General features: G+C 46.9%; 2 protein-coding genes across 5 annotated transcripts in view; one reads left to right on the plus strand and one right to left on the minus strand.

Annotated features, from left to right (window-relative positions):
* The window catches only part of LOC105188302 (uncharacterized), a 38,230-nt gene extending 23,818 nt beyond the window's left edge, over positions 1-14,412 (plus strand). The window contains exons 4-9 of one of the 3 annotated variants that reach the window (XR_003113583.1): positions 725-879; positions 4,197-4,446; positions 9,381-9,602; positions 11,140-11,335; positions 11,653-12,429; positions 12,698-14,412. Coding sequence is in view for 2 of the 3 variants with exons in the window: in XM_019843673.2 (XP_019699232.1) it covers positions 725-879; positions 4,197-4,446; positions 9,381-9,602; positions 11,140-11,335; positions 11,653-11,716 (887 nt within the window). In the remaining variant the exon portion in view is untranslated. Of the gene's footprint in view, positions 1-724; positions 880-4,196; positions 4,447-9,380; positions 9,603-11,139; positions 11,336-11,652; positions 12,516-12,697 lie in introns of those variants that run through there. The other 2 variants (XM_019843673.2, XM_025302962.1) reach the window with 2 other exon arrangements.
* LOC105188294 (transcription factor Adf-1-like) overlaps positions 1-14,455 on the minus strand; it is a 118,793-nt gene that overhangs the window by 60,387 nt on the left and 43,951 nt on the right. The gene's annotated exons all lie outside the window — the stretch shown is intronic.

Below are 14,455 nucleotides of genomic sequence, written 5' to 3' on the forward strand. Positions count from 1 at the left end.
ATTCCGTAAATTGGAAGCGCGGATTTATCGCGCGAGGCAGCTCGCGCTTACGCGCTACTTCGTCGACAAAGATATCAACCCCGGCTGTGCCATCGCACAGCCCGGCTGCAGTTTGCAGTGTGCGCAGGCGTCGCTTTAACTCTGTGAGCGAAATTCGCAGGGAAACGCGAGGACTGTAAATTAAAACGCGCACTAACGCTATTAATTATTATTAGCGTAGTACTATTCACCGTTATCTCCCGTTGTACGATTATTTGGCGATTTGTTAACTGCAAACGCGAGCATGCAAGTGCATTGAAGCGAATGTGCGTGTGTGGATATATATATATATATATATATATACAAAAGTAGGAAACAAATATTTGAGATAAACACCATCAGAGTGCAAAATTCAAACACACGATACCGACCACACGAAAACCGATCAAATATACCGACCCCCGTGATTGCCTTTAGATAGCATCGTGAGAACATTCCCGTGCACGAGGAAGCGAGCCGATCAAACGCGAGTCTGCGCGAATCGCGAAAAAGATGCGGAAATATGTGTTTCCGACTGTAAGTGAAAATTGTGGATTGAAAAGAGGAAGAAGTAGAGATATCTCTTATCCGTGTTTCACGATCCCGTTGCCTGTGAGAAACATCCCGTCCATACGTATTCTCGTGATACGGCTGTCCGGAGCTTTGAAGGGCGCTCGGAGAAATTCAAATATTTGTGTTTGTCCAGGGAGCACGAGAAACCGAAGTTCCTCGCCTTATCGCCAAAGAGAAGTGAGCTCAGGAAGCGTCAGATCAGGCGGGAGCGGCGGCGCCCAGGTCAACCTGGGATACGGAACGAATGCCTGGGCCGATTCCAGGCGAGCCAGCAGCTCCGTCTCGCAGGTAACCCCGTGCCTCCTTATCGGTCAGCGCTATCTCGCCAACGTTGCCGGGGGATTTTCTTCCTCGGGCGATGCCGTTACGTTGCACGCCCCAGTTGTGTTACGGCTGTTTCGCGATACTTCGTCCGTGCGACGGAAACGGCCGACTGGGACGCAGCGACCTTTATCGCGCTATACCGGCTATACCGCAGGTGACTCGTGGGCGTAATTTGTCATTTGTCATTCGTCGCGGTAATTACGCCGGCGATGCGAAACGTCACCGAGATGACGCTTTCCACGCACGGGAAGGTACGACGATAACAAGGCTCTCCGCAGATCGGCAGATCGCGCGAGTTCGGGGAAAAAAAGTGGGAACTTTGCGCGAACGGTCTCCGGCACGAGCGCGTAATTATTTCCATGGTTAAAACGTCGCGTTGGAGATATGCACGTAACGATACCTCGCCGGAAGCGGAATGTCACTTAGCTGACTTAGCGGCGGAACAATCAGCGGATGGAGGAGAAGAGAAAAAAGGTTAATATTCCTCGGGTGTTCTGTAGCATCCTGCGAGGATGCTTCTCATCGAAGCCTCATCGCCCGAGAGAGGCACGCGGAGATGATACTTAAAAATATTAAAGAAATTTTTAAGACGGCACGCGGTTAATGCGACAGTCAACGCGTGTACGTTAAGTACATCCGGTATTATTAAACGTACACAGATATTCCACGTTGAAAGTTGAAGTATTCGTATATATTTAAAGAACAAAATAATGAGGATATACGTCCAAAGTTAGATACGTGCTCCGTCATTAATGTAGCATGATAACGCGTATCTTTACATAAAGGAACAGAGAAATAACCTTGATAACAGGTAGCTTATTAAAATTCTACAGATTCGATCGAGTAACTAACAAAATAGATCTCGTCCAAGTTATGGGATAAGGATCAGAAACTTGCACGCGCACTTGCGCAACTTGAATCCCGAGTAGAAAGTAGATTCAACCTGCCGAAACTGAGAACCTCACGGGAGGTGTTTTGTCCTGGCAGGCGCGTTGCTCTTTGCCAAATGAATATCCGTCGAACCGAGTCTCAATCGAGCGATAGCTACACTCGTAGAGGCGTTATTTCCTGTTTGCCTTGCTTTTTTCTCCTTCCTCTCTCTCTCTCTCTCTCTCTCTCTCTCTTTCCCGCTACTATCTCACGTTTAACCCCTCTACCGTGTTTATTCCCGTAAAATCTTCAAAGTAATTTCCTTCGTTACTGCTCTCAGAGAGACGCCGACCATGCAGCACTCCCCTTTTTTCTTACGCTATATCGCAAGAGATTTATTTTCTCATTTGCGAGCTTTTGCCACCAATGGCGAAGTTCCTGGGTTTAGGCCTGGGTTTAGTTACAAAAGCGAAGAGCGGCTGTCGGAGGGCAGCCGTGATGAGGAAAAACGGAGCAGCGAATGTCGCAGTGAAATTTCTTAGTCTCAGCATCATCGATCGGAAAGTGCGAAATTTTAATCGCGCGTAAGATACGCGCCGAAGGAAGTTGCGGCGCCATTTATATTTCCCGGGATCGCTCGTTCGTCTCTTCATCAGGGGTCGCGTGGGATATTATATTTCTCGCAGCAAAAGGACAAAATTCTGTGCTGAAGGAATAATTTATACGGTCTGAAATTGCATCACGAACTGGCTCTGCGGACACAACGCGGCGGCGATTTGTTGGCGCAACGCGTACGCGAGAACGAGGTAACGCGTGAGTGACGATACGACCGGCAGTTTCGCAACGCGAAGATCCCACACCGACCCTTATCCCTCGCGCCTTGCAGTCTGCCCTTTGCCGGAAAACTACAACGAGTCCGAAAGGGCTTGTTCCGCCTTATATCTTCAGCTTTTAGTTTCATTGTTAATTTTACCCGCAGAAAGGAACATTCAGACTGTGAATATATGGTACAGGACACCCTCGGATCCTTTGACCGCGCGGCTCGAGTTGGCGGCTCTCCGCACTTTTCTGTCCTATTACGCTTGATTCCGCTTGACTCGAGACATGAAGAATGACCGAAGCGGTTTCGACTGCGCGCGACTCGACGACGACGGGGCGACTTTGCGCGATGAAACTGGCGCGTCCTGCGAACTCGATTCGATTTATCGCAAGTGCTGTCGTACGTGCGTCGCGAGCTCGCGCGTCCTGAAACATCCCCCAGACGTCGCTTGGACTCTAAATAATAAACGAAGTACCGTTGTTGCTCGAATATAAAAATTCAAGCGGGTGTGTTCACTGGGGGGGGGGGGGGGGGCGGCAGGGGAGGTCGAAAGGTCGAGGATTAAAGGCGTCGCGCGCAGGAGCTCCGCTCTGCGCGTGACAGCTGAACATTTTCCTCGCGCGGGAGCGACTTTCGCGCTTATTTCGCACGCACAAGAAAACCCGTTCGGGAAATATGCGCGGGACGTCGGACGCGGATCTCTCTCAAAGGATCAATTTCGCGCGGCGCCGAGAGGCAATCGGCGGTGAGAAATAAGAGACGTGTCAGCAGTCGTTCAGCGCCCGCGCTGCGTCCGCGCTTTTCACGGCCGTTTATTGGATCCGCGATCCATGGAAGGTGAGCGGAATATAAATTGATCTCCGGTATCCGGTCGAAGCAGCGCGGCGTATCGAAGGGACACTGATATAACTCGCGAGAGTTCCGGGAAGTGCCGATAATTAAATCGCACCGGACGGAGCTCTCGCTCTTTCCTTCGAGACGCGGGGACCACCATCACCCTCCGCCGCCCGCGTCGATCGGGTTTCTTCGTCAAGCTCCCCACGGAGACTTTATACGGACACTCTCGTGTGTCGATCCTTCGGGAATATTCGGAGGATTCCCCAACGTCCGACGGCGCATTTGGAAATTCGGCCGACCGTTCGATTTTCATTTCCGCGTCGCGAGGTTGTCTAATGCGGGTCCTTTGCGCGATAAACGGGAAAAAGTGCCTTCGCCCGCGGCCTTTAATTGGATTTCTCCGTAATCAACGCAGACGCAGAGGCGAAGCGGCACAGGATAACGCAAACTAATACGGGGTGTAGTAAAGGGCGAGGGCGGAGTAAAGCGCAAATGGGAACACGTTGCCGCGAAGTGACATCGATTAAACGCGGGGAATTCGAAGAAATTAGACTCCGTCCGTTTCCGTAGATTTCGGCGAAATAGTTTCCGCGCGCGGCGAGAGCCCACGTCACGCGTACGATATATTAAACAAAGTGAATGCACTCGCCGGACGGGTGAGGGGAGGGGGGGGCAGCCGAGGGGGGAGGGCAAATCGCATTACCGTTACGGTCGGGAGAAAATCTGATTCGAGCTGTCTCGCGTGTGCTTTCAGCTTTCAGGCGACGAGTCGCGTCGACTTTGCGCCAGCGGCGCCAAGGCACCCGAAAAGGGCGACGCGGAAGCTGCGAATGTCGGCGTAGCGACCTACGGCTCGGTCGTGTTCCAGCTGAAGGACGCCCATCTCGAAGCGAACGGCATCTGCGACTTTGTCTTTCGCGCGCTGAGGGTCATCAGCAAGACGATGACGTTCACCATATGTCTCTCGTGTCTGTCCACTGTGCCTATCCTGATGTTCATCTTCGGTGAGTGCGGAAGGAGCTTCGTTCTCGAGTAGGAGGCGGCGCACGCAAGGGCTCGCGATAAAAGCCAGTCCTCCTCGCGACTCGCGAAAGTCGAGAGCGAGAACTTTGACCGCTGACGAGCCGGTCGCGCGGGAATAATTCAGCCGTAAGGAAAGGATGATGTTCCGATGGTATAATGAATATTGCATAATGAACAGCGGCGGGATAAGTGGGTCGAAAGTGGCATTACCTCTCTCGGGGCTGCTCGCCCTGCTGTACGCGGTTCGATCCGTTTTATACTTCGGCAAGCGTCGCGAGGGATCGATACTTAGCATGCCTGTACTTAAGAATTAACGACGGACTTTCTCGCGAGAGTTTCAACGCGGAAAGGGAGACGCTCGCTGAGGCGACATGCGCGCGGTTTCGAGACTCGTTCATTATCTGTCGCGGCTTTGTCTCTTAAAACGCATGCTCCGCCGCACAGTGGTCTGAAATGATAATAATCGTGCAAAAACCATGTAATAATGATATAATATACGTGTCTCACTATTTATCGGATTAAACCGAAATTCCTTATTTCAAAACAAATTTATAGAATGATGAAAAACGAATCGAACAACCTTTATATTAATGTTTCGACCTACCCGTTGAAGTCGATCTTAACATATGTTATCCAAAATGATGATTTTGACAAACATTAATCAAAAAGAAAAAACATAATATCCGAGCACGAATCGGCGAGACAGAGCTGAAGCGAATGTCAAAAAAGTATGTGTTTTTCAATAAATCATCAAATGTCTTCCGATTGTCAATTTATTAACATAATACTAACGGTACATCATGATTTTTCATGACACTCTATATTCTCGGGTAAAAAATGCATACAGCAAATAGATAAATAAAATATATTATATATATATATATATATAATATATATATTATATATATTTATAATATATTTATTTTAAATATATTATAAATATATTATATTATATATATTTATAATATATTTATTTTAAATTTCTTCCGTTATAAATGCTTATACAGATCACAATTAATTATAAATAGAATTATATTTATTATAATTTGTATTTTCATTTATATTTTTATGGATAAAAATTGTTATAATGAAAAATTGCTTAAGTTTTCAATTCGAGAAAGTATTTTGTTTTAAATTCCACGATATTCCAATACGATCTCTTCTTCAAAATATTCTATAAAATGTCCTTTATTAAAGAATGAAAACTCCAACGCGCCGTCGCGTCTATTTACGAGCATACGTAACGTTTTGTGGGCGAACTGCGGCAAGCGGAGTAGTTTTGTTCTCCCCGCGTTACCGGGCGATTAGAGTCGAGGTATGGTTGGCGTGCGTGGTGTGAGAATCGAGGTGGAGAGAGAGAGAGGGAGAGAGAGAGAGAGAGAGGGAGAGAGAGAGAGAGAGAAAGAGAGAGAGAGAGAGAGAGAGAGAGAGAGAGGGAGAGAGAGGGAGAGAGGGAGAGAGGGAGAGAGAGAGAGAGAGAGAGAGAGAGAGAGAGAGAGAGAGAGAGAGAGAGAGACAGAGAGAGAGAGAGAGAGAGAGAGAGAGTGTGTGTGTGTGTGGAAAAAAGAAATAACGAAAAGAAGTTGTTCGAAAAAAAAAAATACCAACCCATAGCTTCAATATTTTTTCTTATCGAACCGTTTTCCCGCGCGATTCCTCCGTCTGACGCTCTCGAAGCCTTGTTAGCGTGTCTTTACGCACTCGATGCACATAAAGGGGAGTTTAATTCACCGTTGAGAAAGAAATTCAGAGGAACGGAATAATTGAACGGGATGTACTGCAGCGTTGTCTGCGTGGTTCGAGAAATTTCGCGAAAGCTTCCGACGTCTTTTGAGACGTGACTTTTATTTTATTATGCATCTCTCGGTCGCGCGATATGCATTGGTCTAAGGAGTTTTCTTTATTATTCCGTTAGTTCCTCACTCCCTCTCTCCCTCTCTTTTTCTCAAGGGGATACACCTTGAAGCATTACGTCCGATGGGAATTATTTCAGATATCAAAAAAAAATTTTTAACACGCGGTATTATCAGTAATGCGGTCGTTTTTGCTTCCTTCAGCCGATCTCTCAGCTCTGAGTTCAGATTAGAGGAACGGAGCCTGATAGCGGAAGACGATTCCCCGAGGTATTTCACGTCGAGGACGCGCCGCGATTGGTGTGGGAGATAAGGTCCTTTTATCAATGTCCTTCTAACGAAAGTATATCTCGTGAGACCCTCGCTGATATGAAGCTACGCGTGGCACTTTTCCCGGGCAAATAAATCGCTGAAATTTTCTTCTTAGGTGGACGGATAATTCTCGAAGACTTATCAACTGATTATCGCTAAACTTTTCGATTCGCCAATCGATCGCAATGCCTGACGCAGCGTCATTCTTCTGATTCGCCGCGTGTGAATCGCTTAAAGCTTTGCTCACAAATCGATTTTCACACGTTTCTTTATATACTCGTATGTATATTACTTCCATCGACGTAATCACACCCTCGGGGGTTTTAATATAATTAAATACAGCTTTGCGATAAATCTATGCGTGTGCGAGCCGCTTGTTGTGTTCATATCGTTCAATCTCGGAAAAATTCCACGTGCAATTTACCGATCCCGAGGAAAGTAACAACGACGCGCGGTGCGATTGTAACACCCGCTCCGCAAGCGGGAGTGAAACGCGCGTTTCCTGTTTATCAGGACTTGCGATTGGTAGCAAAGTTCGTCTGAAATTCTACGGAATATGCAGCGTCATTTCCGAGCTAATTAATGCTACCGGGATTACGACACGCTAGCGAAACGCTAGCGAAACGCTAGCGTGTTGAGCTCGCGGCATGCAAGCATACTTAATTTCTCGGGCATGGCCGTTTACTCGCGGCGGGACGAGAGGCATAGACGTTCAACCTGATTTATTACGGGCCCGGTGCATTCACCTTCCGGCAAAGTCCGCCCGATAAGAACGTGCAATCGATAATAATGGCCGAGGCGAACCGCGAAAGTGGCCGCGGATTCCAAATGGCCGTCGATTCCAAGTGCGACTTAGGTCTTTCGTAAATCACGGCACGGAAGAACAATCGAAGGGATCGCGAGACGCGTCGTGAAAATTGGATGATACGCACAAAAGTCGGTTTGAAGAACGGCTACGTGTATCGCATTTCCAAGGAATTAGCGCGAGATTAAGAGCCATCTCCTATCGCGCACCGGGCACTAGAAGAGAGGAAAGAGATTAAGAAACTTCTTCAGATGGAGGAAGAGAGGAAGTAAAGAGGTCGGTTAAAAGCATCAGTCGGTTCTTAGCAAAATTTCATCCGATCACGTGGGCATCGAGCCGCGCTCGATCTCGTTCCACTGCGACTCGTTCCATTTGCGATTTAACGATTGCGAGCGCAGCCCAAGTGAAGCTCGTGAATCGCATCGCAGCGTCGAGATGGAACGAGGACGCCCACGTCGAGCTCTAAATAAATGCAGCCGCGCTCTTGAACTCTTATTATTTCGTCGCGGTAATGCGACGAAATAATAAGAGATATCCTCAGCATTACCGCGCGCTAGAGATGTGCGAACTATTCGAATTCGAATCACATCGAATTGAATCTAATGTAATTCGATCTGAATCCGAATCCCTATACTTCGAATCCGAATAATTCGAATAGGAATCAAATACATTATCGTTTGCGTGCATTAGCTACAAAACGGGCCATCTGGGCCTGTACATTTGAACCCTTAACTTGTAATTAACTTAACTTATAATTAATAACTTAATTATAAATTACTTTAATTATTTAAATATATATGTTTTACCTTTAAGATGATATTATACAATATCAATATTCCCTTTCATATTAAAATCTTCCGTCATTATTTGCGTGTTTAATAGTCATGTTAAATTTTTTAATGATTCGATTCGATTTTATTCGATTCGACTCGAATTCGAGTGAAATTTCATAGATTCGATTCGATTCAAATTCGAATTAAAAAAATGAGATTCGATTCGATTTGATATAAAAATTCTTGATTCGCACATCTCTACCGCGCGCTAGTGTGGCTCATGAGTGATGACTGTATTAGATTCTCCCTTTATGCATCAATCGATATAGCGAATGCCACGAAATAAATCTTCTGAGAAAGATTGCCCGAGATTATGTCACGGAAAATTAATAGATCGTATATATCCACACATTCGCACACACACACACACACACACATATACACAAGATGTAAGACATGCATAACAACGAGGTATATATAGAAGAGAACCTCTGGATATTTGCATGTATGTTATCCTAAGCTGGACGTCAAACCGACGCAGGATGGTACACAGGATGGATATCGGGCAACGCAATTAATGCTAAATTATTCCTCATCGGCGTTGCGAAAAGTGCATGATAATGACGCATGTCGAATATGCACGATAGACTCCAACGGATGAGTAAAAAAGTCAGCAACCTTCTTTTCCTTTCCGACGAATAACGATGAGTTCACACAGTATTGGACAAACTAGCGCGTCACGGATTATAGCTGCACGGTGCTGAGACTACTTCGCGTATTCGATCGCGGACGTATAAAGAATCAAATGAAAAACATATATCGCGATAAAAGGTCCACACTGACGGCGGAAGGAGGAGAGGAGGAGAAGAGATCAGAATGACAGAAAAGCCGAATAGAGATGGAAGTTGTAATATTGATTGTCACGTGCGCATATCGCGCGTGTCGCATCATGCGACGCGCGCGAGAGTTGGAATTTATACGTGTATCTAAGCGGAAACACACACACACACACATAACTGAACGTGCACATATTCGCGGATAGAAATAGATTACACACGGAATCAATAGTACAAGGGACAATCTAATATCCACAAGAGGCTGTCCTCTTCCTTTCAACGCGGACAGACGCTGAACATGTCGAAAATCGCATGTTTGATTTTACGCTTTTACAGGTGTGCAGTTTATCAAGGATTGCCCGATAGAGCCGTACATCCCCGTGTACATGCTGATCGGTGGAGTTTTAGGCGCCGTGCGTATGTTCTGGGCGCTTTATTCGCAGATACGCTCTCGGAGGCCGGAGGTCTTATCCGTTCCCGGTGCTAGACCACACGTCTCGCCCATGAAATTACTCTCCATAGCTTTATCGTGCTTCCTGGTCGGGTGGTTCGCGTTAGGTAAGCAGACAATTTTGTATGGAATTGTATCGCGGATATACTTTATACTCCGTACGAGCGGTCCTCGAACTTTCTGAGCGGCAAAGCTGCAGAGGATTTATTCACATATGTGTATATACATACACACACACACACACACACACATATGTGTATACACATACACACATGCACATATATATATATATATGCATGCGAGTTCAAAGCCATATTACGAAAACATATACTTCATAGTATTATACATACTCTGCTCCGTGATTTCGTAATAACTTTATGTGAGCACGAATACATTTGCGAAGAAGATTATTATGCAGAAAGTAAAAAAAGTTTCGCATAAAATGCACGATAAGAGTAGCAATCGCTATTTTCCCGATATTACCCGGATAATTAAATCGATCGCTTTCCGTCGCAGACTCGTCTTATTATTCTCTGCAAAGCTTTTTACTTGTTTTCTTATTAGAGATTGACCGACCGACGATTAATTTGTTTTATTTAATTGCTGATGAAGTTAATATCAATCTTCTCGTCGACACTTTGTAATTATTTCGTATCAGAGAGGATTATCCGTTTGATCGTTCGACTAAAAAATTCGCGAGCCGAGAAAATCGCTGACGAGGATAGCGCAGATGCCGAAATTTCTTTCATGTTGTTCCGCAAGCGTCAAGTGTGTTTAACTTTCTTCTATGCCGGTCTTAATTGCGCGATGTTTCCTACGGTCACGACGTTATTCTTATGAGCGAATCCATTCTGTCCGCGTTACGTCGGCGAAAATGTCGGTCAAGTGGCAGGCTTTGTTTATATTTGCACTTTGCACAGGTGGTTTCAATGGCGGGTTCTATCTTTAGTGAAAAACGGATCGATGTCGAGATATTTCAGAAGTGCGTTCTCGCCGCATCATCATTTTAATCGGGCTACACATTTATTTTCGTCTTCCCGCACAAACTACCGGCTTTCTTTTCCAACAGTTAGCTTCCTGCTAACTCGGGACCGCACGAAATGGCGGAGAACGTAAGGCGCATCGCGCGACCTCGTAACACACAACGTTCGCACGCCAATTTCTGCACAGAGAGAGAAAGCCCGTGATTGGGAAAAAGTTCGCCGTAACGGCGATTAAACTGTTCGTGACCGAGCATCGCCGTGCAATATTTACAATTCGTGCGGCGCGCCAGTTTGCGAATGTCGTGCCGCAAAACGCGACGGTTAGTTGGTCGTAGGGTGACACGTAATTGCAGACTGCTTAATCTCGAGCACCTGATATATATGTATGTCACGTAACTGCGAGGTCGTTAGCACTTTGGAAGTTTTTGGGTCGAACGTAGAGTTACGGTTCAGGTCGTACGACAACGGACGAGCGAAATGCGCGAGAAAAACCTCTTGGACGTAGTCCAAAGGAGCCACTTTTCGATGTAGGCGAAAAGAGCCGTATTCAGCGATATATTCCGTGCAACTTGCACTCTGACTTTTTGTCGTTTACACATTAAGCGGGACGTTGAACTGTACGTTGTCGTCGCATGTCGTCTTTTCTCCCTTTGTGTTTCAGGACATTATTGGATACTGCACATAAAGTGGCCGGAATACGAATTTTCGTTGTACGCGCCCAATAAGTGGTGTCACAAGACGCTCTATATTTTTTCTTTGGTTCATCTATGCGTGGTGTATGCGGTTTTGTTAGTGATACTATTGGTCGCGGTCGGTCTGGCTTTCTGCAGAATTCTGGAATGCCCTTTACCGGAAAGGTAAGTCGCGCGCTCTCTGTTTCTCTCTATCTTTCTCTTCCTCTCTTTCTCTTTCTTCCCCTTTCTCTCTCGCTCTCTCTCTCTCTCTCTCTCTCTCTCTCTCTCTCTCTCTCTCTCTCTCTCTATCTCTCTTTGTCTCGAGAGCATCGAGAGAAAGATTTACAGGACTTTTCTTCTCAGCTTTCATTTTGAACAGTCAGTTGCATGAAACCAGTTGAACGATCGGTTACGTTGATTACAAAGCTGATAACGTTACATTCACTCGAGCGAAATGCGTCTTGCGTGATGTCTAAAAGTTGTCTTCTTACAAATTGCAGATATAGAAAGCGACACTTCCAATCAAGATTAGTTTTCCTAAAAATTTTCAAGATAGGGGAGTAATAAGCGCGACGTCGCGCGGATTTTCTTCGGGGAATGTGCGAGCGCGAGTCGTAATGAAAATAACGCGCGATGTCGACCAAGTTTCCGTAGAGATTGGCGGTGGAAACTATTTTACGACGCGCGGCGATCCCCCCGACGGCGCAAGAAAAAAGGAAAAAATACAAAATTTCCCACGGCGCGTCACCGCGTTTCAATCTGCGTATATTAAAACACTCACTCGATACATCTGGAGAGCTGAGTAGCATGCGCGCATATCACGTATCGTGCGGCTCGTATAAACGCACACCTATCATATTTCTATCGTTGGCGAAATGTGAACGCCCACGCAAAGCCCATGCTGCGTGCTCCACGTGATAACGAGATGATTGAAATATTTGCGGCGATTACAAGGGAAAGACCTTTGTAACAATTCCTCTATCGCGACTTGGACTTTCACAACCTGCGCACGAGACACACACACACAGAGGCGTCCAAAGTAGGAGAAAAGAAAAGGAAGTAGGCAGAGCAAAACATTTTGTGTTATATAGCGTAAACATTTTTTCTCATTTTCGATATTGCTACACGCTCTCCCCCAAAGAGCGCCCTTCAAAACTGGGAGAATACGAATCTGAATAGGAAACACCTGTGCCGGGGAATCATGTTTGTCTAGCCGTTACTCCCGAAAATTGTAACTCTGCGACCGGTGCAATTTCAACGACATTTTTCTGTCAACCGTATGTAATCCGTCGAGAAATTAAGAAAGAGATGAAAAAATTAAGAAAGAGACAAACCGTAGTAAGATAAACATTTTAAACATAAATTAACGAGTTTCTCTCTCTCTCTCTCTCTCTCTTTCTCTCTTTCACTCATTCTCTTTCTTTCTCTTTTTCTCTCTCTCTCTCTCTCTCTCTCTTTATCTCTTTATCTCTTTCTCTTTCTCTCTCCGTGGTCGATAAGAGCACACTCACGCTCCAAAGTGCGTCCGTTCTGCTCGACTTTCAGATACAAATAACCACGGCGATCTGTTCGCCAGAATAAAACTCGCGAGAGGAGAAAAAAGTCGGCGGCTAGCGATAGGGATGGTGGCTGGCGTTTAGACAGACGCAAGGTCCTGGAGGACCTGCAGGAGGAAGAGGACGACGATGACGATTATGAGCGGAGCGGCGATGCCGATCCGGACGAGGACGACGGCTGTAACAAGATCGTCCAGGAGGTGAAGTTCAGCAGCAAAGTGCAATTTCGCGCGCCGGATATCATCGAGCTGTGATGAGTCGAGCGACCACGACGGAGGAGACGGAAGTTGAGGCCGTAGCGTCGGCAATGAAAGGATCGCGAGGACGATGAGGGACGGGCTGGCACGGAGCAATTCGTAATCTCGAAAAGTTTAACGCGATAATGAGAACACAAGCCGCGAGGGCGAGATCAGCGAAGAGGAGGGGAGGAGGTCCGAGAAAGGAGAGAGAAGGATGATGAGATTGCAGCGGAAGAATGGATAATGAGGTCGCGGAAGAAAAGCATCGCGGGAGGCCGATAACGGTATATCTTTTTCATGAGTAGTCGAGGTCTCGACCTCGACACGTGCGGCACGGAGAGGATCCGCCTATCGCGGGGAGAGATCCGGAAGAGAGTCCTCGAGAGATTCGGCATCGCCGAGATTCGGCATTTAGTCGATAAAACGGAGACAGTGAGGTCCGCGGGAGAGTGTAATCGCGCCTGGATTGATTTATCCCCGGTAATTCATGGAGTTTTCAGCGAGGACGCTGAGGAGCTGAGGAGAGATATCGAGCGCATCGTGGGAATCGATCATTGCATCAACAGTAAACACCGATAAACCGTTAAAATGTAAATGAAAACGTTGATATCGCAATTTGTCATCGTTGTCCTTGGGAGACGGAGAAAAAGAGAGTGTACGCGCGAACAACTTCGACGCAAGGACGTCGTCTCGCGATGAAAAATGAACAACCAGCGGGAGCTCCTCGCAGAGAGAGAGAGAGAGAGAGAGAGAGAGAGAGAGAGATCAATGGATTCGAGCGGATTCATGCCGGGCAGCGGCAGAGATCCGCCTAGCAGCAGCAGCAGCAGCGACGAGGGAAAACAGAATGAGTTCTATCGGTGGAAGCAGATTCGCCGATCGTCCGTAAGAATGATACTGGACGGAGCGCGTCCTCGCGACTGAGACAGAGAATATTTTCCGAGGAACTTCGTCCCGGGGCGCCGTTCGATACGAGTCGCGTGCACGGCTGTGTGCGGGCCACGACGGAGAAATCAATATGGAGACCTCCACGAGGCACTTACATCAGAACGAGGATTTCCGATAGCGAATCTTCGATTCGACGCTTTTGCTAATGCGCTCCTTCTCCTCCTGCTCCTCCCCCTCCCCCCGCCCCGTTACTTCCTCGCTATCTCTCTTTTACGCACAAATTGAACGCGGAAATTGGATTTTAAGGCACGCGATAGAGCCTAATCGAATTAGCATCGCCGAGGGCGATGTATTCTTCTTCGCCTGGAAATGTTCACCGGCGAACTCCAGGTCGCATCAACACCGATTTCGCGCGATTAATTGCCGGACTCGCGTGTAGCCATCGATCTTCCGATCCCCTTAATTCGCCCGACTGCGGGGAGGCCGGCCGCGCTTCCTCTACTTTCAACATCGAGCTTCCAGCAAGGATATAACTCGGAAAGGAAAAGAAAGTGAAAGAGAGAGAGAGAGAGAGAGAGAGAGAGAGAGAGAGAGAGAGAGAGAGAGGAGGGGGGGCGGGG

Source organism: Harpegnathos saltator, unplaced genomic scaffold, assembly GCF_003227715.2.
Source record: "Harpegnathos saltator strain DR-91 unplaced genomic scaffold, Hsal_v8.6 scaffold115, whole genome shotgun sequence".
NCBI lineage: Eukaryota > Metazoa > Arthropoda > Insecta > Hymenoptera > Formicidae > Harpegnathos > Harpegnathos saltator.